Source organism: Acomys minous (genome assembly GCF_964271855.1).
Source record: "Acomys minous genome assembly, chromosome: 14".
Lineage (NCBI taxonomy): Eukaryota > Metazoa > Chordata > Mammalia > Rodentia > Muridae > Acomys > Acomys minous.
This window is the reverse complement of record NC_140496.1, coordinates 30,975,912-31,002,129: the sequence shown is the minus strand read 5'-3', so window position 1 is coordinate 31,002,129 and position 26,218 is coordinate 30,975,912. Positions and strand designations below refer to the sequence as shown.

Below are 26,218 nucleotides of genomic sequence, written 5' to 3'. Positions count from 1 at the left end.
GTTGGTGAGTTATAGCTTCCCCATTTGTTTCCATAAGGAGGGAAAGGTTGAATGTCTGTTGCTTTGTGGCTCATACACAGCTAGGTGCCACGTGTGGCAGCTCTGTCAAAACCAGACTAAATCTATAATGTGGTCCCACTGGTAGTAACGAGATAACCTATATTATTGTCGCCATCCTAACGCCATAGTGTAATGTATTACTGGAATGTTGGTGGTGCCCTTGGTGTAACCAAACCCAGTGGGCTGCCAGGGGCCTAACAATGCAGCAAAACAATTGAGTATTATACATATTTAATAAGGAGAGTAAGCTACTATGTTGGTTTAAGTAGAAATTAGACTTTTTTTCCCCATTATTGTAGACTTTATTCTTTCTGCTTACATAAAGAACATCACTGTAAAGCAGTATGCTGTGTTATGCCAGCAGCAGCTTCCAGGGGTTTGTGTTTACAAAATCACTGGGTTACATCACTCTGGTGTTTGATTGCATCTTGGGATGTTTCATTCGTCATGACCATGGGTGAGGTAGGCTGAGCTATGAATATTGATACCCTTTAGCCCAAGAGTGCAATAGCTACCTAAGTTTGTGTAAGTACACTCTATGGTGTTGCTAAGCAACACAAGATAGTGCCCACTAATAATTGATTCTTTATTTATAATTTATTAAATTATAATTTATTATTCATAAATGAATATTGGTAGCCCAGGCTAACCAATAACTTACTATGTATCTGTGGATGACCTTGAACTCCTGATCCTCCCAGCGCTTTTACCTGTAGGGGTCCCTGTGGGTGGCTTAAAGGGAAGCAAACCACAAGAAGACATAAGAATGAAAACCCAAGGAGTCTAATCATTGTCAGCATATTTAAAACAAGCTGGGCACAGTGGCACACACCTGCAATCCCAGCAGTTGAGAGACAGAGGTGGGTGGATCGCTGTGAGTTCCAGGCCAGCCTGATAACACAGAGAAGACCTGTCTCGAAAAAACTTAAATAAAATAAAACACAGTATAATTTGGGAAAATATTTCCAGGCAACAATCAGCCAATTCCAGGTACACAATAAAGCTTTAGGTATGACTATATACAAACTCTTTTACAAAATACAAGTGCCGTGAGGGTAGGCTCTATAGCTAAAGGCCTGGAATCTGTTGTGGTCTCTGAGGGATAGCAGAGAGGTCAGCTGGCCAGAAAGCTCATGTGACATCTCCCCTAAGGGTGGGTAACGGTATAGAGAGGGAAAAGTCTCGGATAATTCTTCTGGGGGATGTGGGTGAGGTCTGCCTCTCTATCAAAAGGTAGGAGAGGTCTGACTCCACAGATAGCGAAAAGGTCACCAGGTCACTCTCTCCCAGCATTCAGGAGGCAGAGGCAGGCGGATCGCTGTGAGTTTGAGGCCAGCCTGGCCTATAAAGCGAGTCCAGGACGGTCAAGATAACATAGAGAAACCTTGTCTCGAAAAACAAAAACAAACAAACAAACAAACAAACTCCACTCTCAGCTTCCTGAGTGGAATGCAGTTATTTGATTTTTCTCTCCTCCATTGAGGAGACAGCTGGTCCTCTTTTCTGTGAGTGCAAGGGCTTCTGTGCCCTCAACATTTACCAATGCTGGGCTTGCATGAGTGCACTGTCACACTCAGCTTGGTTGTGTGTATGCGTCAGTGTATTATTTAAATGCCATTAGAAGTTGATGTTGATTACAAATGCAATCTAGGTGCCATGCCCCTTTAAACAACAACTTTTGTGATGATCCCAAGTGTGGGATGGGCAACTGTCTTGTGAGAGAACAGGTGAGGCTAATCCACTAGAAGGCAAACCACCTCGTGCGGGAGCTTCGAGGTGCGGGTTGCCAGCTGAAAAGATCCGTGAACAGAGTCTGGGAGGAGATATATAAATGAGCCAGAAACAAGAGGCTTTTGGAGACTTGGGATAGTTTTGGCTGTTCATCTCTCCACTTCGAAATGCTCCTAGAGAGAACCGCTCGAGGGGAGGCTTCAGGGCTCTGGGCTCACTGCTGAGGTTCCGGGTTCTGGTTACTCCAGGTTCCAGCAGAAGAAATCCTGCTGATTACGCTAGGAGAATCGTTCCTCGGAATTGATATCCTTATAGTTCTGTTATTGTCTTCTTTAATCTCCTTTTCCTATCGTATAGGTTAGTCTGGTACAAGTGACATACTCTCGGTTAGTAAGTTCGTAATAAAATATATTTGTTAAGAAAATTGAGCCTACAAACAACAACAATCAAAATGTCTCTTCATGGCCTCTTTGGCCATAATTTACCCTCTTATATTTTAAACAGACTGTAGCGTGGTCTTCTGAAACTACATACGGTACAATACATGTTCTTTGAACTACATACAATACATGTACTAAGGAATCCCAGGAAGGAAGCCCTATTGGTACTTTGGGTAGTCTCCAGGGAGTAAGGAACTGGTTTGAGGATGGCTGGGAAGGGACTCCAGCAGACTGAGGGCCCCTGGGAGCTACGCAGAGAAAAACCCTGTCAACAAGACACTAGCGCCTTCACTGATGCTTCAGACGAATGCTGCACATCACAGCTGACCCCCTCATGGCTACTGGGCCATTTCGTATTGCCAGGATGGCCTCTGTCATGGTACCAGTGGCATAGTACCAGAGCCCTCCTGCCTCTAACTTGAACCATACTACAGCCAACCATGGGAAACAGACCTCCGCAAACTTCAATGCTACCTTCCAACTGTGGAGTTCTGGTTTTGATGGCTGTCATATTTGCTCTGGGGTTTACTCCAGCTGGAGAATCTTGAAAACTTTTGATGTCTTAAAAAATAAAATAAAATAAAACATCGCCTATGGCGCCCCTGGGGGGAAAAAAAAACACCACCACTGTAAATATCCACAATTTGCCAGGAATAAGGCTGTCTCTGGAACCCTTCCTCCTTGACTCTAGCTGCTCTATTTTCTAATTCCTTAAGGTAGAAGGTTCTTTCATCCTTCCTTTCCTTTTTCCCCTTTTATGGGGACATTAGGCTACACTCCCAAGCTAACACAAAGAAAGAATTTCAGTGTTAACTGTAGTGTACCGATTTAGTGATAACTTAAGTGTATGGATTAAGGGTTGTGTCTTCCAAACCTAACACACCCCGAAACTCACACTGCTCTACATGCATTTAAATTTTTAAATGTGGTTTTCAACCACAAACCATAAGATTCGCCATCTTAAAAAAATTGCTGTCTTAACCACCTTTAAAGTGTACCAGACAGTGTTGTTACTGTCGTCATCCAAGGCTGCAACTTGTCTGGGTCTCCGTCATCTCATTGTCTCGTTAATTGCAAGCCATTAAAGGGCTCAAAAAGGTCCTTGCTACCCATCATCACAAACTAAAGACACACGACGCGGTCTTTTAGGCACTTGTCTTGAACTCATACTTATTTTAAAACCAACCACATCTTCTCTTTCTCTTCCAGCAAACGGGAGGCGTTGCAATGTTAGGAAAGCCGCAGCTAGCATGTGTGAAACTGCAGACAGTAAACACAGACTAGAATCCTTACCATGCCACGAGCCTCTCTGCTAGCTTTCTGGGCCTGGGTTTTCTGATTGGGAGGATGAATAGGATTATTGCAGGGTCTTTGCAACAGGCATAACATGATGTCAAGGACAGAGAAAGCCCTGGGCAAACCCGAACTGTTAATGTGACTACCAGTTTAAGGGCGACTCTTATTAGAGAAATGAGATGGATCTCAGCTAGCCATCGGAGTAGGCAGGTAGCAACTCTCCATCTCCACGGCGAGGCGCAAGGGAGGGGCTGGAAGCCCCGCCCCGTACGCTATGTTCAGTTGTCTAGGCAACGCGCCTCACCGCTGGGTGGCAGCCGGAGTGACGCCAGCGTCTCTACTAAAGGCTCTCAGACCACGCTAGGCTGAGAGATGACTGAGGAGGATACGGAAAGCGTGGCCACTGAATCCCAGACGGAGGAAGATGGCGAGCTGCCTGTCATCCAATTGTGCGGGCTGGTGGAGGAGCTCAGGTACCGGCACCGTGGGCCTCTTCGGCCTCGGCTGTAACCTGCAGACCACTCATGCCTACGCTGAACCCCGCGGGGGACACAATCCGCTACTGTGGAGAAGGAACTTGTGTTTGCCTGGTTACCCTTCCTTGCTCCTTGCCTGCTCCTGAGCCAACAAGCCACTGATGGAGCCGGCATTGGGTGAAGGGGCAAGGAAGCTGGGCAGCCTTGCAAAGACCGGAGAGGATTTGGTGACACTAGAGCTTTGGCTTGCTGTCTCTTTGGGCTCTCCTGGCCTGCATCAGGTGGTCTCCTAAGCCCTTTTCCAAAGTTAATATTAAGATAAAATTAATATGGTGGCTGGGTGGAAACAACGCTATTGAAATTATTTGATTGAGGCTTCGTGGGCCGAGAGGGTTTAAGCGTGGAGGTGTATGGTGAGGGATGATTGGTCCAGCGCTCTGTAGTTTCCTGTTTTCCCTCTATCACAGCACGTTAACTGGATGCCAAGTTCCCATGATGTAGTGAGGTGCTGTGTACAATGTATTGATACTACACAGTACCCTGTTTCTGGCAGCCACAATAGTTGTTGGTTTTTTATACATCTGTAAATAGTTTATGCCAGAATCGAGAGATGATTACTAATTGCCATTTTGAGTGTCCGTCATATGCCACAGCCTTATATATATGATACAGCCACACACTTTCTGAAGTTTCTTTTTGAGTGTCTATAATAACTGCCAGTCTTATCTAGGATACAGTTATCCGAAGAGGTACACACTTTGTGAACTTTCCTTCCCCAAGGTCATGCAGCAGAGATTCAGACTCAGGGGCCCCTGGAAGGCTCCACTGAGAATCTGATATGTGCTGGAAAGGCAAGATGTCTTTATTTTCCTCTGTTTCCCACTGGGATTCTGCACTAATTTCAAAATTCAGGAATCATTTTGATACTACATGTAGGTCTGGATGCCACCATCTGTTCTGTATACATATGTATGTATATATGTGCATACAGACAAAATGGGAAAGTCTTAGGATTGGGGCTGTACCTCACTGGTAGAGCCTCTGCCTAGTATTTCCAGAGCTTTAGGTTCAATCTCAGTAACACACACACACACACACACACACACACACACAAGTTGGGCATGGTGTCTCACACTTTTAGTCCCAGCACCAGTGAGGGAGCAGATTTATGTGAATTCAAGGTCAACCTTAGTCCACGTAGCACAGGTTCCAGGCTAGCCAGGGCTACACAGTGATACCCTGTTTCTTAGTTACTTTTCTATTGCTGTGGCAAAACACTATGACCATGGCAACTTATAAAAGAAAGCACTTCGTTTAGGGGCTCAGTGCTCCAGAGGGTTAGGTAGGGTTCATGGTGGGGAACATGGCCATAGGCAGGCAAGCATGGTTGCTGGGACAGTAACTGAAAGCATGCATCTGATCTACGAGCACAAGGCAGAGAGAGCGAGCAGTATCTGTATCTAGGACTGGCGTGGCCTTGTGAGACTTCACAGCCAATGACACACCTCCTCCAAAGGGTCACGCCTCCCGATCCTTCCCAAACAGTCCCAGCAGCTGGAGACCAATCATTCAAACATGTGACCCTAAGGGAGCCATTCTCATCCAAACCACCACGCCCAGTCAACAAACAAGCAAACAAGCAGACACAAAAGGCAAGTTTTATGTATGAGCAGTAGTTATGAAGGTCATAATCTTGGCATATACAAGATAAGCTAGACATGCTTTCTCTGGTTGTTTAAAAACCACTGTTCATCCTGGCGGGCGGTGGGTTTTTTTTTTTTTCTCCTTTATTAATTTGTGCTTGTTACGTCTCAATGGTTATCCCATCCCTTGTATCCTCCCATTCTTCCCTCCCTCCCATTTTCCCCTTATTCCCCTCCCCTATGACTGTTCCTGAGGGGGATTACCTCCCCCTGTATATGCTCATAGGGTATCAAGTCTCTTCTTGGTAACCTGCTGTCCTTCCTCTGAGTGCCACCAGGTCTCCCCCTCCAGGGGACATGGTCAAAGGTGAGGCACCAGGGAGGCAGAGGCAGGCGGATCGATGTGAGTTTGAGGCCAGCCTCGTCTCCAGAACGAGTCCAGGAAAGTCAAGGCTACACAGAGAAACCCTGTCTTGAAAAAACAAAAACAAACAAACAAACAAAAAAACCCCCACTGTTCAAATTCTTCTTCCATTTATGATAAATGTCCAGTGGAATTTCTAATCTGTTGGGGCCTGGTGGTAAAAGAGCAGAGAAATACAAGCCAAAGGAAGCGTCTAAAGGTGGCAGGCAGGTGTAGATAGCTTCAAGACAGTGGTCATTCAGAAGTCTTTTACAATGGCTTAGAAGATATCTGAAGGTGAGACCAGCAGAACACTAGCACCCTGAATCTTGTGGTTTGTTAGTCTCAGTAACCAAAAGATCCAATACACCAGCAGCAGTACGTGGCCCAAAGCTGACCTCAGGTCACTGAACTCCCTGCCACTACCCTTAAAGACAGGTGACGCGATTATACCTGTTGTATAGGTGAAGAAAGGAAGCCACCAAGAGGTCACGTGTCTTACAGAATGTGCAAGACACATGTGGCCAGTGATGTGCCAAATACTGATTATCTGGGGATGCGGCTCATAGAATTCATTTAGGTACCCTGTATCTTGCAGCTATGGAAACTCGGCTCTCAAAACAGAAACAGAGATGTTTGAGAAATATTACTTTAGACTGGAACCCAGGGACCACCGAATGCCACGGTTTTCGGACTATAAAATGTCAGCGGGAGAATTTTCACAGGTACACAAGGAAAGGGTGAACATGGTTTCATCCCATCTGCCTCCAGAAATGCAAATCGCATTTGCCCATCTGCCTTTGGTGTGCATTCTTGGGCCAAATGGCCATAGGACTGCCTGCTGCACTTTCTGATTCTCTCTTCCCTTCTAGTTCCTCTCAAGTGAGGAAATCCTCCCACTCAGTAGCTGACTCTTCGGGAATACTTGAGTTTATATGGAAGGATTCTGGAAGGCTTGTATAGTGGGGCAAACCTGTAATCCCTGTAAGCATGTGGGAGGCCAAGGAAGGAAAGCCATTGAGTTTGAGGTCAGCTCAGCTACATAATAAGATCATGTCTCAAAACAAACAAACAAAAAACCCAAGGGCTGGGAATGTAGCCCAGGGGTAGAATTTTTGCCTGACAGACACAAAGCCTTAGGTTCAAACCCTTTTGCTGACACACACACACACACAAACACAACAACAACAACAAAAACAAACAAACAAAAAACAAAACAAAAAAACCTTTATTGGGAAACTCAGTTTACAAGGTCTGACCAAACCAGGCATGGCTGCACATGCCTTTAATCCCAGAACTCAGGAAGCAAAGGCAAGGGAAGCTCTGTAAGTTTTAGGTAGCCAGCATGGTCTATGTAATGAGTTCCAGGCCAGCCAGGGATACACAGAGACACCCTGTCACACAACAGCAACAGCCAACAAGGGCTGTCCAGCCACATAAATGTGTGAAGCACCCATCAGCAGGTCATATCTCAAAGGGCCAGTCAATGTAAGTTTATTCTCTGAGGCTCACACACACTTACTTTGAGGTTCACACCTTACCTGAACCACTTTCTATGATCATTGCCTTTAAGTGCCTAGAAAGTTCACGAGTTTTGTCCATTTTGCTAAACATGGTGCCCTAGATACATTGCTCTTCCGTGTTCATCTGGGGGCACAGAGCAATGGGCTTTCCCTGGCCTGTAGCTGAGGCATTTCTATAATTACTTCCCAAGGGAGATGTGAACCCTAACTATCCTATCCTAAGGTCCCAACACAAACCAAAGTACAAAATCCACTACAGTTCACCCTGGGGCAACCAATGGGTTTATTGCACTTTCTTACTTAGAGAGCAGGAGTGACTGGGAAGTCTCTACCCAGCATGGATGGTGGCATCCCAGTGGAGCCTTCTCCCCAAGTCCTCTCCAGTCTATACACTCTTGCCCCTAATACAGACCTCATGCAATTAGGGCAGAATTGCCTGCAGGTGGCCAGAAACCTGCATGAGGCTCCAACGTCCACAGTCCACAGACCTGATTGTGATGGACTCTCAAAGGTAGATAGCACTATTTATTTCTCTCTCTCTCTCTCTCTCTCTCTCTCTCTCTCTCTCTCTCTCTCTCTCTCTCTCACACACACACACACACACACACACACCCCAGCCTTTTCTTTTCTTTTTTTGCTTGTTTGAGACAGAGTTTCTCTGTGTAGCTTTGGCTGTCCTGGACTCCCTTTGTACACGAGCTGGCCTCGATCTTACAGTGATCCGCCTGCCTCTGCTTCCCGAGTGCTGGCATTAAAGGCATGCGCCACCACCACCTGGCTCTTCTCTTTTCTTTTTTTAAAATTAATTTTTATTTTATGTACATAGGTATTTTGTCTGCATTTGTGAGAGTTGGATCCCCTAGAACTGGGGTTACATACAGTTGTGAGCTGTGGGCACTGGGAATTGAACTTGGGTCCTCTGGAAGAACAACCGGTGCTCCTAACCTTTGAGCCATCTCTCCAACTATTCTCTTTGGTTGTTTTTTGTTTTTGTTTTTGTTTTTTTGAGACAAGGTTTCTCTGTGTAGCCTTTGCTGTCCTGGACTTGCTTTGGAGACCAGGCTGGCCTCGAACTCACAGCGCTCCGCCTGACTCTGCCTCCCGAGTGCTGGGATTAAAGGTGTGCGCCACCACTGCCCACCTTCCAGCTATTCTCTTGGTGGCAATAGTTCCGCTGAGAGGATAGTACCTCACATTCTCACTCCCCAGCATTTCTACCCTCCAGATACACCAGATATAGTTCAACTTATTGTCAAACATAAGCCTTGTGATATTTAGTGCAGGGCCTAAAGATGACTCTGGAAATGTCATTTCAGGGCTCACATCCAACATCTTTCCTTCACCCTGGCTCCCAGACTCCATCCAAGGCTGCTGCTTCTCCTCCTCCTCCTCCTCCTTCTTCTTTGCTCCTCCTCCTTCTTTTTCTTCAGATCTATTTATTATGTATATAGTACTGCATGGACACCTGCAACCAGAAGAGGGCACCAGATCTCATTATAGATGGTTGTGAACCACCATGTGGTTCCTGGGAATTGAACTCAGGACCTCTGGAAGAAGTGCTCTTAATCTCTGAGCCACCACTCCAGCCTCCCAAGACACCTTCTTGTAGGTCTCAGCGTTCATTTCGATGACTCCGCCTGACTTTGACCCTGACTTGGTTTTGTCTGGATTACAGTTACGAGGTAGGCGTAAATCCAAGAACCGCACAGGCGTGGACCGTTTGACAGGCCTCACTGTAGATCAGAAGCTTGACCTTGTACAGAAGGAGCTGGAAGACTCCAGAGATGAAATACGGCACATGCGGGCCAATGCGGAACGGGACCTGCAACACCATGAGGTATCCGCCTTCTCCCTGGGGTCCACCCCTCCGCCTGTAGGGTGTTCATGCCATTGCCTGTCCCTGGGAAGAAACCCAGGGGGATGAGACAAACAAAGGACTTACCTTTACAGAACTTACCAATATCTGTGTGTATGCAACAACCTTTAAACTTCCTTTAATAGAAAATATCAAAAATACTCTAGCATAAAGAATGATCATCACCAACCCCTATGTACTTGGCACCCAGATTTGACACTCATTGGTTAAGGCCACTCTGGTTCCCCTATCCTCACTAGAATGTTAGGGAGTGAGCCTAGGCATATTGTCTTATCGTAAATATTTTATCATCTGTCTCTAAGATATGAATCTTTTTAAAAGGGTAGCCTTGGGCGGGAGAGATGGCTCAGTGGTTAAGAGCACTTGTTGTTTTTGGGGAAAACTGGGATTCAATTCCCAGCAGCACATGGTGGCTCATAACCATTTATAACCCCAGTTCCAGGAGATCTGAACCTTCTGACCTTTGAAGGCCCCAGGTACACATGTGGTATACATACATACATACACACAAGCAAAGCACTCATATACATAAAAATAATAAAATAAGTATAACCATGCAAGTCCTCAAGTTTTTTTTTTCAATAACTTTTTTTTTTCCTGAGACAGGGTTTCTCTGTGTAGCCTTGACTGTCCTGGACTTGCTTTGTAGACCAGGCTGGCCTCGAACTCTCAGTGATCTGCCTGCCTCTGCCTCCCAAGTGCTGGGATTAAAGGCGTGCACTACCACCGCCCAGCTGCAATAACTTTTAATAACACAGGACTTTAAGGTCTAAGTGAGTGAGTTAGGTGTATACGTGCTAGTCAGCCATTATATACCACGTGTACAGTCATGAACCTGACTTCTGGACCCCAGCACATCCACCCTCCTTGAGTCTAATAAAGGCAGCCTCCCAGTGAAGAAACAACTCTATTCACTTGATTCTCCACGAGATGAAGTTATTGGCTTGCCTTTGATACCCACGAGGATGATAAATAAGCGTTCCTTAGCATAGGATGTGGCACAGCCTTGAAGAAGGGTGTCCTTCTTTAGGAAAGGGAAAAGAAGCATATCACCAGTGAGGCAGAAGTCATGAGAAGGAAGTGACGTAGGAACAAGCTTGGCAAACTCTTATATTGAATAGTCCAGTTTCGGAATCAGGTTAAGTACGATAAAGAGACCTGAGCGCTAGGCAGAGGGATTTTGAAACTTTTCATGTCCTAGAAAGCTGGATCCCATTGAGGATTACTGAGCAGAAAAACAGCACGCTAAAAGCCGCATGTAAGGGGCCTGGTGCTCCCACGTGGGAAGACTGGAGTCTGAGGTGAAGACGCTGTTTATTGTTGACAAATCAGGAAAGACTGTACTGGCATGATTTACTATGTGGCCTAGATGCCTTCTCATTTTATCCTCTAAAGGGGAGAGAGAGAGGGAGGGAGGGAGGGAGGGAGAGAGAGAGAAAGGGAGAGAGGGAGTGAGTATGTGTTCATATGTTTCAATATTCAATGCAGTCCTTATTTGTCATAGAATATTTTAATTAGTTTTTTTAAAAGATTTATTTATTCTTATTTCATAAGTGTGAATGTCTGCCTGTATGTGTGTGTGTGTGCGCATCACATGTATGTCTGGTGCCCATGAATGCCAGAAGGGGGTATCAGGTTCCCCGGAACTGGAGTTAACGTAGAGTTGTGAGCCAGCATGTGGGTGGGTTCTGGGAACAGGACAAGAGTCCCCTGCAGGAGCAGCCGGTGCTCTATCTACCTCACCACCTCTCACGCCCCATTATAGAACATTTAAAATATACAGGTAAGCTAAAGGAACATTTGAAAACACAGCGCTGCCGTCTCGGTAGAAGTAATTACTATTCACAATGGGACTTGTCTCCTTCTGGAGTTCAGATACGTTTCTGTACACACCTGGATTTTCTTTTAAGAGCTGTCATATGCTCTCATGAAGCATACCTGTTGCTTCACCTGTTGCCCTGCTATGTCAATATACAGCTTTCCCTTACCTGCAGACAGCATGTTCCAAGTTATCCCACGGAGCCCTGAAACCTTGGCTACTGACAAACCCTATACTATATTTTCCTCTACAAATGTGTAATAACTTCTAACTTATGCACTGGGCATAGTACAAGGTTAACAATAACAACATAGAATATAGCAATTTTAACAATAAACATTAATAAAATTCCAGCATCATTTCTTTTGCATTTCAGGGCCCTCATTAAGTAAAATAAGGATCATCTAAACACCAACAATATAATCTGCTGTCTCCTCACAAGTCAGTGGATAACCTAAGTGACTTAATTGACTAATGGGAGGTTATCATGTATAACAAGATGATGAAGGATGACTTGTGTCTCAGGTGGAACAGAATTATGCACAAATTAAAACCTGAATTGGTTATTTCTTGAATTTTCTGTTTACTTATCTTCAAATGGCTGTTCTGCAGACACGGAAAATGCAAATAAAGGATTTCTGTGCAAATATATTCATTTGCAGTATTTTCCTTCAAGCTACACAAGCATGTCACCTCACTCATTAATTTATCATCTCTCTAGATTTTGTTTGTTTGTTTGTTTTTGTTTTTTTGAGACAGGGTTTCTCTTGTAGTCTTGGTTGTCCTGTGCTCACTTTGTAGACCAGGTTGGCCTTGAACTCACAGAGATCCACCTGTCTCTGCCTCCCGAGTGCTGGGATTGAAGGCAGGAGCCACCATGCCGAGTTCATCTCTCTAGATTTAAGTGTGATTCCTACTTTGCATTGCATTAGCTCAAGTTTTGGTGGTATTGTGTTATTTTGAAACAGGGTCTCACTTTGTAGCCCAGGCTAGCCTCGAACTCATGGCAGTTTCTCTGCCTCATCCCCTCAAGTGCTTGGATTATAGACATGTACCACCACACCCAGATTTTCCATATTATTTGTCTTGGCCCTTAATGGAAAAATAATATTCCCAATATGCAAATAGTGACTGATAACTGGGCTTGGTTTTGTTGGTTTGCCAGCTCTCATGGATGCGCTAACTTCCAAAGCACTTTGTTTGTTTTGCTCTTTGTGTTTTTTATTTTGGTTTTTTGAGCCAGGGTTTCTCTAATGTATCTCTGGCTGTCCTGGAACTCCCTTTGTAGATCGGGCTGGTCTTGAACTTAAACATCTGCCTGCCTCTGTCTACCAAGTGCTGTGATTAAAGGTGTGCGGTACCACCATCCAGCATACATGTTTTTTTTTTTTAAAATAGTAGTTATTATATAATCAGGCTTGCACTTAAAGCTATCTTTTTTTAAGCCTAAGAAGGAACATCTGCCTTGAGGCAGAAGGCAGTGGGGACACAGGTGCTCTTGGAAGATGTGCTGTTGAAGCTGAAACTCTGGCCTCCCTCGTTCTGACCCTTCCAGGCTATCATCGAGGAAGCTGATATTCGGTTGTCTGAAATTCAGAGAGCGGTGCATGACTTTGAAAAAGATATTGTGAAAACTATATCCAAGAAGAAAGGAAGCATTTTGGCTACTCAGAAAGTGATGAAATACATCGAGGATATGAACCGCCGGAAGGTGAGTTACTGGCAGTTAGAGCTTGGGCTTGAAGAATCAATTTTATTTTAAAAAGATATTTTTTGTTTTTGTTTTTGTTTTTCGAGACAGACAGGGTTTCTCTGTGTTATCTTGGCTGTCCTGGGCTCGATTTGTAGACCAGGCTGGCCTCGAATTTACAGCAATCCACCTGCCTCTGCCTCCCGAGTGCTGGGATTAAAGGCATGCGCCACTATGCAAGAATCAATTCTTAAACCCAGCATTCCATTAATCCCAGAACTCAGGAGCCTGACAGAGGCAGACGGATCTCTGTGAGTTCCAGGATGGCTTAATCTACATAGTGAGTTCTAGGACAGCCAGGAATATATAGAGACCTTGTCTGAAAAAAAAAAGAAAAGAAAAGAAAAAAGAAAAAAAAAAGAAAGAAAGAAAGAAAGAAAGAAAGGGGAGGGGGCGTGGGGAGGAAGGAAGGTTGGAAAAGAAAATAGGGTCCAGGGTCAGGGGAGTGGGGAGAATCAATTCTCAAGCCCTTTTCATCTCCTTCCTGTAAGGAGATGGGCTCAGACTGACATGAAAGCTGGAGGGGAATTGGGTGAAGAGCGGATGCTTTCAACTGCGTGTAGTATCATGTAGTATGTTAAGCATGTCAACCTGGGGTCAATTGAGCAGGGCTCTTAATTATTTTTTTAAGATTTATTTATTTATTTTACGTATATGAGTTCTATCTGCACATAGACCTGCAGGCCAGAAGAGGGCATCAGGTCATATTATAGATAATTATGGGCCACCATGTGGTTGCTGGGAATTGAACTCAGAACCTCTGGAAGAACAGCCAGTGCTCTTAACCACCCAGCCATCTCCCCAGACCAAGGATTCTTTTTTTTTTTTTGTATTATTAATTTATTCATATTACATCTCAGTGGTTATCCTATCCCTTGTATCCTCCCATTCCTCCTTCCCTCCCATTTTCCCTTACTCCCCTCCCCATGACTGTGACTAAGGGGGATTCTTAATCCTAACACACTATGAAAGATACAAAGTTTGCAGCCTACTATCAGAACAAAGGCCAATGAATCCAAAGAGTGTATTGTCAGTAAAGGCCCCAGCGGTAGCACCAACACTCTAGTCATGCTGAGTGCTGAAGTGCTGTAGAACTCTGACCAACCTCTGCATCTCAGATTCCAGGGAAATGCCATCTTAACACCAGTTTGGGCAGAATTAAGATGGCTGAAAAGAAATGACTGAATGCTAGTGCTCAAGGTCTGCTTTATAGTACCAATTTACTCTTCAGATCAACAGGGGAAAAGATGAGTAATTGATTAAAATGTGCTTTTTTTTTTAAAGGATAATATGAAGGATAAATTATGTTTGAAAAACGTTTCTCTCAAAGTTCAGAAGAAAAAGATGCTTTTACAATTGAGGCAGGTATGTGGTCTTTCTTTCTCTCTCTTTCTTTCTTTTAAAAAAGGCAATCTGCTGGCTGTGGTGGTGCACCCCAGCACTCGGGAGGCTGAGGCAGGCAGATCACTGTGAGTTCGAGGCCATCGTAGTCTACGAAGCAAGTTCAGGACAGCCTAGGCTACACAGAGAAACCCTGTCTCAATAAATAAATAAATAAATAAAAAGGTAATCTAAGTGTCTTAGTTAGGGTTTTATTGCTTTGGAGAGAAACCATGACCATGGCAACTCTTATAGAGGAAGTCACTTAAGTGGGGCCAGCTTACAGTTTCAGAGGTCTGGTCCACTATCGTCATGTTGGGAAGCATAGCAACACACAGGCCAGCATGGTGCTGGAGAAGGAGCTGAGAGTTCTATGTCTGATCTGCAGGCAGCAGAAAGAGACCATGTGGGAGCATATGAGACCTCAAAGCCCACCTCCACAGTGACACACTTTCTCCAGCAAGGCCACTCCTCCTAATCGTGCCACACCCCATGGGCCTAGCGTTCAAGCATTCAAACACATGAGTCTGTGCGGGCCATTCTTATTCAAACCCCTGACAATGATTCCTGGCCTAGTCACTGGAATCTTTGAACAGGTGTTTTTTGTTTCTTTGGTTGGTTTTTGTCTTTTTTGTTTTTGTTGTTGTTGTTTTGTTTTTACAAAGTAGAACTTTGCAGTTATTAATTTATGGGTCTTGAGATGGGAGATGTTTTAGTTTTGCTTCTGTTGCTGTGATAAAATATCTTGAGAAAAAGCATCTTAGGGTAGAAAAGACATTTTTTCAGCGTATAGTTGCAGGTTATGGTCCATCACCACGGGAAGCCAAGGTGGCAGGTACTTCAAGCAGCTGGTCACATCCCAGCCAGATTTCTCTTCTCTAGTCAAGAGCAGAAGAAAAAAGTGACTACACACATGTTTGCTTCCTTGTTTGTGCTCAGCTGCATTTCTGCACTCAGTACAGTTCAAGACCCTTTTGCCTAGGGAATGATGCTACCCACAGTGGGCTTGGTCTCCCCACATGTTTAGCCTAATTAAGACTCCCCCACAGGCCACCCCAATGTAGACAAACCCTTGTTGAGATGCTCTTCCTGGGTGATTTTAGGTTGTGTCAACTGGACAATTAAAGCTGACCCACACAGTAGAAGATCTTGGATTACCCGGCTGCACCAAACATCACTTCCCTCCTATGAGAGAAAGGGAAGAGGGAGAGAGGAAATATAACAAGCAGAAGTCAAAGTGATGATAATTGTGATTGAATGAGAAACGAATACACCTGTGTGCATTTAAGCCACTGGGTTTGTAGCAGTTTGTTGCTGCAGCCAGAAGAAACCAGTATGGCTTCTGGGCAGGCACATTTAAGGTTTTCTATGAACAAAATTAGCTTGAGATTCCCAGGACACGTATGGCTTTTTGAGGGAGGTGGCCAAGTGGCATCATTACACTGTGCAGTGGTGTTTCAACAGTTGACTTCAAGGGCTCCCGATTAAAGGCAGGAGGGCTGATGTGGCCCAAGGATTCTGGAATATTGTCTATAGCTCCATCATTTCCTTGCCCAATGTTTTTATCATTATATCGAATGTGGCCGCTGATGGCATGGGCCTCAGAGGTAGCCGTGAACAGTAACGTGGGACTGGGCAGACAATGTTCATGTCAGGCAACTATTGCTTGGTCGACTCAGGATCCAGAAAGACCTTGACAAGCTGGAGCAACCCTAAGGGGACTAAGGAGAAGTGCAAGATTCCCCAAAATACCTGCCGAGGCACAGGTGTAGATGAAAAGTCTATGACAACCAGGTCGGCAAGGGCCCAGGCTGTCATAGAAACCCAAAACAGAGCAAGAGGGACCGGCTCTGCTCTGCCCTTCTCCAGGCAGCCCTGCCAACGGGAACTCCACACTCGAAAGTAGCACTGTGGTGAGGGCAAGAGGAGGGATGGTGGCTGTCTGTGCTTAAGGCTGCTGTGGAAAGGAAGAGGCAGGGTGGGCTAGGAGAAGGAAGGCTGCCCAGGGGCTACGTGCAGGTGACAAGCTCCTGGTCTCCAGGGCTTTGTGCAGGCTTAGGCACCATGCCGAGGGGCTTGAAGCGAGGAGTATGCGGATGACCTTTAACATATATACCATTGCCGCATGGATGTGAGCCCTATCGCTAAGCTCACAGGCTAATGGGGTGTAGTGTCCTGAGAAGAGAGCAGGCTCAACTCTGTATACGAGGGCCTAGAGTTACGCTGCTAGGGGATCAGTGGATTCCTGGGTTGCCCTGGGTGCCGAAAACAGACCATGCACTATTGCTGAATGAATGGTCTCTGGATTTAAGGAAACTGTGGCATTTTGGAGGGAGCAGCAACCCCACAAACAAGAGGGCCTGGGTCTGGCCAGGAAGTGGGGCACAGTTTGGGAGAGGGACCTCAGATACTAACAAACCTACAAAAATGTAGGCTCGAAGAAGGGGAACATCCAGGCAGCCTTCCGTGGGTTTCCAGCTTTGAAAGTTGAGTGTAATTGTTTGTTTCTGAGACTGTGTTGACACATAGCCCACTATAGTTTCAATCCCACAGTCCTCCTGCCTCAGCCTCCCAAGTGCTGGGGTTATAGGGTTGTGCCATGTAGCCCAGATTGAAAAAATCACTTTCACTTTCAGCCAGTTGTGGCGGCGCATGCCTGTAATCTCAGCACTCGGAAAGCTGAGGCAGGCAGATCTCTGTGAGTTCGAGGCCAGCCTGGCCTACAAAGTGAGTCCAGCACAGACAGGGCTACACAGAGAAACCCTGTCTTGAAAAATCACTTTCAAATGGCCTGCTTTTTAGAGTGCTTTTATAATTCTGTTGACATACCACTTTCCCTGTGGGTGGTCTCCTCTGGCCTGGCTCTAGGGCTCTATTTGCCTCTGTTCTTCCCTTTTGCATTATACTGCTGAGGTGCCATCTTTAGCTTTTCTGTGAAGCCTTGAATATGTCCCTTGAGACCCAGAGGCACCGTGTTAACGTAAATAGCCAGCGCCAGTGCCTACTGCCATGCCAAGGCCCAGGACATTTTCACACTATAGTGTCAGACCTCCAACATTACGCCAAATTGCAAGGTGGGGAGCTTAAGCTAACGGTCAGCCCCTGACCTTGCCTCTGTTCTCTCTGAACCACAGAAGGAGGAAGTGGGCGAGGCCCTGCACGATGTGGTCTTTCAGCAGTTGAAAATCGAGAACGCTCAGTTTCTAGAGACGATTGAAATGAGGAATAAAGAACTGATCCAGCTGAAGCTAGCCTCTGGGAACACTCTGCAGGTTCTCAACTCCTACAAAGTAAGCCCCTCCCTCCTACAAAGAAGCCCCTCCCTCCTACAAAATAAGCCCCTCCCTCCTACAAAGTAAGCCCCTCCCCACTCCCCAGGGCCAGGCACCCAGCTAGGCCTCGGCTTCCTACTGCCACCTGCCCCACCTCGGGGAGGTCTCTGTGAACCCCAGCAGGTCACCCAGCCTGCAGGTGGCTCCTGCTGGCCCCTGACTTCTCTTGGCTTGGCAAAGCCTGGTGTCCTAAACATCCCCCAGAGTGTTTTCACAATCCTAGCTGTGCATGAGGCCCAGCGGGGAGCTTTTTCCTCTTGAACACATATGTCTGTGCTCTAGTCCCACCCTGGCTGATTGAGTTAGGGCGTGAGTACCACGGATCTGGCTTTGTTTTGAATTCCCCGGGTGATTTTTACGCACAGTGTTTGAAAGTGAACCACATTAGGGACCCGTTTAATTGAGGTATTTATTCGGCACTTCACTTAAAACTCTGCAAAGAAAAACAGTCTCGGCCATAAATCAGAAAACTACTAAATTATTTAACATCCGAATGCAATACTTTGGGGAGAGAAAAGAGGCACTATTAGTCATTAAGCAGGGACTAGGGGCATGAATAGGGCCTATCCTCAGCACAGAGGCTCACAGAGACTTCCCTGAGGCAGGGCAGGTGGCTGTAGGAAGCTGAAGCCTAGCTGGGTGCCTAGCCTCAGCAGACCAAAGCCATCTGGTCACCCCATGAGTGGTGAAGCATTGCGACGGCCAGCAGGATGAGGGTGAGTGTGTTGTGTGTGTCCCCCCTGCCACTTGTGAGCTAAGAATGGCTGAGAAGCACACACATGTAATTGAATGATGAAGAACACTGTCAAACCAACTCAGAAAAACTGACCTGTCTTCTAGAAAATCTACACACACACACACACACACACACACACATCTTATTATATACATATATAAACAATACAAATATACCATATCCTACTAATTTAGTATGCATGTGTGAGCTTGTAGTGGAGTATGCCCTGGCATACATGTGGAGATGAGAGAACAGCTTACAAGAGTCAGCTCTCTCTACCATGCAAGTCTCAGAGATCAAACCCGGCATGGTAGACAGGTTACCCGCTAAGCCACCTCAGCAGCCCCGGTTGAAAGTACTACACCCAGCTGTTCTGCTTTTACTCTCATCAGTAAAACACTTGCAGGAATTTGGGGCCTTTTCCTTCATTAGCATAAGTAAATACTTAGTGCCTAAAATTTTGCCTCTGGTCCTGCAAGGCTGAAAGAGTTTACTATCTATCTGGTCCTACACAGAATGAGTTTGCTGGCACTTGCGCCTTGTGCCTAGGTGACAATGGTGGCTGTAGCTTGGGTAGTTTACATGTGGACTTCATTTGGCCCACGAAAAAATAAAAAAAATAAAAATAAAAATAGCTTAACTGAGAGTTTGTAGCCACAAGTCCGTAATCCCAGCACTTGGGGGCTACACAGGGTAACTTTGCCTCCAAGCAAACTAAAGCTCCAAAAATCCTCCACAGAAAAAGCAGAACAAAGTGAGGTGAGTTTGGCTATATGAGACCAGACTCAACATTTTTTTTTTTTTTTTACAAATCAAAAACAAAACAAACAAACGAAAAAAAACTAACCTAAAGCAAAGATGCTGAGTGTTTTGGCGAGCCAGTGGGGACTGGCTGCCCAGTGTGCATCTCTCTGGGCCTCTTTCATCCTGCAGAGCACGAAGAGCTATTGAAACTCCGTGTGTGATACACGAGCAGACTGTCCTCCTTTGCCTTATGCGCTCTGAACAGTGACTTCCAGATGAGACCAGTCCGGCGGGGGAGGGGGGCCTTCTGGGTCCTCGATGCCTGGCTAGCTCACACCTTATCCCATGGAGACAGCTCAGCAACTCAGGGCCTGCCCGGACTTGTGGAGTTTGGGCAGTGGAGCTACGGTTTCCACGGTGAAGCCGCCAGGTTGCAGAGCCTGTCCTCCGCAGGACAGGTCACAGATGGCCAGCAGCACCGCCATCTGGCCAGTCAGTCAGAATACTGCCTGTAAGGCTACTTTATGTGAAGGTGAACAGAGGTGGAGCCGAAAGAGATGTCCCCATGGACATCCGAGTGTGGGCTCAAGGAAGGAACCGAGGGAGAAGCTATCTTGCTTCTGCTGGCTTCTCTCATGTCCCAGTTCTCAGCTCTGTGGGAGAAGCAGAGGCAGAACAATAGTGACTCTGGGAGTGTGACACACTTGGGATGGCGCAGTGGCCCCGCCGGGTGATGCTTCATCTGGTATCGGTACTTCATCTGCCAGAGGCAAGGTCCGTGGCTCACCCCTGGATGGAGCTTTGTGTGGTCTGTGCAGTGTGCCCAGAAGTAGAAGCAAGGCCTGCCCAGAGAAGGTGCGCTGCAAACAGCAGCTAAGTGCCAGCAGTTTGCCTGTGTATTTGGTGGTCATGGGAAGGTGAAAGGGAGAGCCATTTGGCACACGTATTGGCACATGTATTGGCACACGTATCAAACAGCCAAGTAAGAGACCTTGTTGAAAACATTCAGAGTGGCTCTCCCTCTATTGGCAGAACACCAATGCCCATGCCTGCCTGGGCAGGGCCACATGCTCAGGGGCGCTGAGGTCATACAGGCAGATGTGCTCTCTTCTGTGACTCTCCTAGGTGAGCCTGAGTATGAGTGGTGCCGGTGCTCTCTCTAACTCCATGCCCTCAGGCCTGCCTGGTTGGTCCAGCAGGGCATAAGCACATGACTACAGCCACATCCTTGACTGACTTAAGTGAGCTGGTAGCCTGAGGGGGATAGAATTTTAAGAGGTCCCCAGCCCCACTCACAGCTGCACACTCTATGTAATGCAAATCGGGACTGGGCATGCAATGGCTTTGGGCAAGGGGTCATTTTTTGATGCAACTCTGTGGCAAAGTTGATACTAAGAAAAGGAAGTGTCCAGGAGGCCTGATTCATCTCAGGAGACCATCAGAAGCAGATGTTCTTCCTTCCTTCCTTCCTTCCTTCCTTCCTTCCTTTTCTTTTCTTTTTTAGACAGGGTTTCTCTGCAGCCCTGGCTGTCCTGGACTCCCTTTTGAAGACCAGGCTGGCCTCCAACTCACAGAGATCCGCCTGCCTCTGCCTCCTGAGTGCTGGGATTAAAGGTGTGCGCCACCACGCCCGACTTTCCATTACTGCTTTGAAGACAGAGGAGGCTACACTGAAGCCATTTTAGGTGGCCTCTAGGAATGGTATGAACCGATGACAGCCAGGAAGAAAACCCCCTAAATGCTATGACTTCAAAGCAATGCGCTCTACCAACAACCACTGTCCTTAAGAGCGGCCCTCCAGACCCAGACACAAGCCGTGGGCCTGGCCAACTCCCAGATTTCAGCCTGGTGGGCCCATGGGCAGAGAATCCAGCTGCGCTCTGCCCAGACCTCTGCCCTGGGTAAACAGAGATAAAGGCACAGCTGCCGGATTAAGCTTAGAATCTGAGGGTGCTTTCTGCTGCACTGGAGAGTTGGGCCTGTCTTTTCTGTAGTGACCTCAAGAGGCTGACACTACCACGAGCCTCCCTCACAGGGTTTGCATCCCTTGGCCCAACAGAGCACAGTCCATTCTGCCCTGCCTATCAAAACAGGGCAACTGTCTTCCCAGGCCCCTCCCACCTCCCTCCCCCCCACCAAATAAAGCCCTGCCGAACACTGCTCTCGCCTTTGCACCTCACAGCGGACCCTCTTTGGTTTCTCATCCTCACATAGGGCAGGGAATAGGGAAAGAGGCTTAAAGAAGCGAGGCCTGAAGGAACCCAGAGTGGATGGTTCCTGGGTGTCTAAGGTCCCCCAGGCAGGCGCCTCTGCTTTATCTACATTTTGAGGTTCTGGGGCAATGTCCCCGCACCATCCGCCTTCCATTGCACCTTCAAGCTCTTTTGGGACCCTCCTTCTCCTGACACTCTCCTTGCCCTCTCTTCCTTTTTCACAGATCCAAGTGTGACCTTATCTTTCAGTTCTCTGTCCTCTTTCCTGTTGCCGGACACCCCCCAGCCCCGACACACACACCAGCATCAGCCTACGTGTGCTCATCGGCACATGTGGGTGCAGTTTTGGAATGGTTTTCGCCATGATTTTTCTGCCTCCCTCACCTCCCTTGGCGTGGGCTGTGAGTGGGCTTCCTGGAGGTAGGGGTGTGCCTCGGCCTCAATGAGGCAGAGTGCATCCCAGCATTTCTGGAGACTTCCCTGCAGGGGAAGGCAGGGAGAGGGCAAAGAATGTAGTGGGCACCCACGAGGCAGTTCCTGCAGGATGCCAACAGCCCCAGTTCCTTTAGGTGGAGGTGTGTGGTAGAGCTCAGAGGCCGAAGAATCACACTGTATCTGTTCAAATACTGGCTCCCTTACTTTTAAATGGGGAGAGGGGTCGGTTGATCGGGGGTAGGGGTTGGGGGTGTGGGGGGGGAAGAATCCCTCTCCAGTAGGGAACTCCTCTCTTTACATTCTCGTGAGGTGGTCATGACAGCTGTTGAGTGACCTGCTCTCTAAGGATTTCTGTTCACAACCTAGCAAGGTGACCATATCAGTGTCGGAGAAGTTTAGCTACTTAAAGTTTATGTTAGGAAGCAGTGGGGTAAGATTTGAGTTCTGTCGTTGGACCACCCTGTGTCTCCTCGGCTTCCCCCCAGCGAGTTCTTAGACCAGATCTAGACACCTTCGGCTGTCCCCAGTTGATATGTGTCTACGTGGGTGGAGCGGATGGCCTTGCTTCGCTCCCATCTCCCCCGCCCCATAGTTCTGAGAGGTCCCCTTAGGATGTGCCATGCTCCTGTGTTTCAGAACAAGCTTCATCGGGCAATAGATATTTACAACAGTCTGGACAAGGAAATCATGATGAGAAATGACCTACTTGGGAAAATTGAAAGAGAAACCATACAAGTAGAGGAGGTAAGAGGACACAGTGTGCCATTTCTTTTCTTTTCTTCCTTTCTTTCTTTCTACTTTTGTTTTAGTTTTTGTTTTTTGAGACAGGGTTTTTCTGTGTAGCCTTGGCTGTCCTAGACTCACTTTATAGACCAGGCCAGCCTTGAACTCACAGTGATCCACCTGCCTCTGCCTCCTGAGTGCTGGGATTAAAGGCATGTGCCACCACGCCCGGTTCAGTGTGCCATTGCTGATGTTTGCCTCCACAAGGGTCATGGTCCACCAAGATCCCCAGATCCTTGGTGGTTAATCTAGAGGAGGAGCCCAGATCACAAAAATCAAAATAGTTTTGAGTCACAAAAGCAGATGCTGGACTTACAGTTCAGTGATGGTACATTTATTGCTGGGTCCTAGAGTTTGTTCACAAAGAAAACAGAGTCCACAGAACATGCCAGAGTACAACTTCCAGAGTTCTGAAGTTCTTTGTCTGTAGCCTTTTAAAAGTACACAACGCCTACAAGAAGATCATTAAGGCTGGTGGATCTGGACCCAGGCAGGTCAGCTCAAACTACTGTACCAACCAAGGACAATGCATGCAGTAAACCTAGAACCTCTATCCAGATCTAACCAATAGACAGCACATTCTCCACAATTGTGCAGAGAGCAGGGACTGACCCCCTATTTGACTACTTCTCCTTGGTGGGAAGACCTGGTAACACTCAGAGGAAGAGCAAGTGGGCTACCAGGAAGAGACCTGATAGGCTGTGATCTTATAGTGGGGGACGAGGTCCCCTTCTGTCACAGACCTAGGGGAGAGGAATAGAATGAAAGAGGGAGAGAGGGAGGGAAGGGGAATGGGAAGATACAAGTGAGGGGATAACAACTGAGATGTAATCTGAATAAATTACTTAAATAAAAAAATTTAAAAGTATGTAACATAGGGCTGGAGAGATGACTCAGAGGCTAAGAGCCAATGGCTGCTCTTCCAAAAGGTCCTGAGTTCAATTCCCAGGAACCACACGGTGACTCACAACCATCTATGAGATCTGGTGCCCTCTTCTGGCCTGCAGGTATACATGTAGGCGGAACATTGTATATACATAATAAAAAAATCTTTTTTTGGTTTTTTTGAGACAGGGTTTCTCTGTGTAGCCTTGGCTGTCCTAGACTCACTTTGTAGACCAGGCTGGCCTCGAACTCACAGTGATCTGCCTGCCTCTGTCTCCCGAGTGCTGGGATTAAAGGTGTGCGCCACCACACCCAGCTACATAAATAAGTCTTTAAAAAAGTATCGTGCTGGGTTGAAGGACTGTGACCTCTGCCTAGCTGGAGCTCACTCCGACACCCAACAGTCAAAGAGTGAAGGAGGGTGGGCGGAGTCAGCAGAGCGCATCAACTGCGCATGCTCTGAGCCTGTGTAGCTGAATATCTGTAACTGTAGTACACCAGGGTGTTATCCAAAAAGGATCCTTCGGGGAGGGTAGAGGAGACAGTCCACTGGCCTCTTGGGCGGAAGGCCTGGCCTCAGTTCAGGACTGCTGGATGCATTTTAGTGCGACAGGACCGTTTTCACATGTGTAAAATAGGGGTCAGGGCCCTGATGGGACATAGGTAATTCTGTGTATAACAATGCCTTGCTAGCTTCTAAGTCATGAGCACAGTTTTTAGCGCCGTGGCTTGGGGTGGGTCTGAAATGTCGCCAGGAGTTAGTGCAGCCCAAACCTGCTCATGGTGGCCAGAACGCCACAGGATTGCCACATCAGATTGTGGTGTCACTCACCTCACGTGTTCCCACAGAAAGCCTCGGGACAGAGTGACAGAAGTTGCCGTCTGGCCATTGTGTCTTCCCTTGGATTGCCATTAAAACTTAAAATCCACTTTTTGACGTCCTAGCATTCATAACCTAGTACATCTTAGTTTTCTTGTTAACTTTTTTTTTTTTTCCAGTGCTGGGGACTGAACCCAGGGCTTTTTGCATGTTATACAAAGTGCTTTTCTATTGCTGTGATAAGACACCACGGCCAAGGCAAGTTATAAAAAAATGGCTTAACTGAGGCCTTACCATTTCAGAGGGTTAGAGTCCGTGATGGTGGAACAAAGGCACAGTGGCAGGAACAGCTGAGCTCTCACATCTTGATTCAAAGCTTGGAGGCAGAGAGAGAGACACACTGGGAATGGCCTGAGTCTTTTGAAATCTCAAAGCTCCCCTCCCCCCCACCCCACCCCCCACTCCAAGTGACACACCTCCTCCAATAGGGCCACACCTTCTAATCTTTTTCAAACAGTTCCACCAACAAGTATTCAAATATATGGGCCTGTGGGGACCATTTTCATTAAAACCATAACATGGCCCTTTGTTAATTTTTATTTTTTTAAACAAGGACTCACTATGTCTCCCTGGTTGGCCCAGAATTCCTTATGTAGACCAGGCTAGCTTCAAACTCACAGAGATCTGCCTGCTTGTGTGTCCTGTATTCTAGGATTAAAGGTGTGTTACTACCGTGCCTGTTTTCTTTGTTAACTTTGTGTCTTTGTTTTTTCAGTCAGGGTTTCTCTGTATAGCTCTGCCTGTCCTGGAATTTGCACTGTAGGCCAGGTTGGCCTCAAACTCAGAGATCCACCTGCTCCTGCCTCTTGAGTGCTGGAATTAAAGGCCAGTGCCTGGTGCCCTTATCAACTTTGAAAGATAAATTTATTGAGGCTATACAGCTCAAGAGTTTGTGGCATAGTCACAGAGTTACAGAACTATTAGCATAGTAAATCTAGAACCTCTTCATCTCCCAGGAAGAAATCCTGCCCCTGTTACAAACCTTTCTCTGTTCCCCATCTCGCCTTTTTCCCTTCCTCCAGCCTAGTCAGCCACTGGCACACTGTCCCTGTATATTTTCCTACCTGGACATTTCAGATAAAACAAACCCTCAGATCTATGGGTCTTGTTCATTTGTGTGGTTCTGGAAGCATCAGACATGCTAGGTAAACACTCTACCATCAAGCCACACAGCCAGCCCTTGGCTCTTTAGTTTAGAACAATATTTTCATAGTTCATACCATAGTGGTATTTTCTTTCTTTTTATGGCTGAATAATAGTCTCTGGTATGGATGGAACATGTTTATCTGTTCCTCAGCTGATGGAAACTTGGAGTTCCACTTTTTTTTTTTTTTTTTTTTGGTTTTTTTCGAGACAGAGTTTCTCTATGTATCCTAGGCTGTCCTGGACTCACTTTTGTAGACCAGGCTGGCCTCGAACTCACAGTGATCCGCCCGCCTCTGCCTCCTGAGTGCTGGGATTAAAGGCGTGCGCCACCACGCCCGGCCTGGAGTTCCACTTTTTAAAAAAAGATTTATTTATTTACTTTTATGTATTAAAGTACTCTATCTGCATGTATACCTACATGCTATAAGAGAGCATTAGATCCTAGTATAGATGGTTGTGAGCCACCATGCAGTCGCTGGGAATTGAACTCAGGAAGAGCAGACAGTGCTCTTAACCGCTGAACCATCTCACTTTTTAGCTTCTGTTAGTGCGAGCATTCTCGCTCACAGTATTTGCATGGATGCATTTTCTCTTGAGTATGTACACAAAGTCCAACTGTGAGTTATACATGGCAATTCTATGTTGAACATTTGGAGAAACTGGAAAA

The 26,218-nt window shown here is 46.6% G+C and overlaps 1 protein-coding gene across 1 annotated transcript in view; it reads left to right on the top strand.

The window, feature by feature from the left end:
• Positions 1 to 3,829: 3,829 nt before the first annotated feature.
• The window catches only part of CFAP263 (cilia and flagella associated protein 263), a 28,670-nt gene continuing 6,281 nt past the window's right edge, over positions 3,830 to 26,218 (top strand). Inside the window, exons 1-7 of the mRNA XM_084757104.1 lie at positions 3,830 to 4,000; positions 6,648 to 6,774; positions 9,248 to 9,409; positions 12,823 to 12,978; positions 14,302 to 14,382; positions 17,532 to 17,687; positions 22,494 to 22,601. Of these exons, the coding sequence (XP_084613230.1) occupies positions 3,900 to 4,000; positions 6,648 to 6,774; positions 9,248 to 9,409; positions 12,823 to 12,978; positions 14,302 to 14,382; positions 17,532 to 17,687; positions 22,494 to 22,601 (891 nt within the window). The 5' untranslated portion in view covers positions 3,830 to 3,899. The remainder of the gene's footprint in view (positions 4,001 to 6,647; positions 6,775 to 9,247; positions 9,410 to 12,822; positions 12,979 to 14,301; positions 14,383 to 17,531; positions 17,688 to 22,493; positions 22,602 to 26,218) is intronic.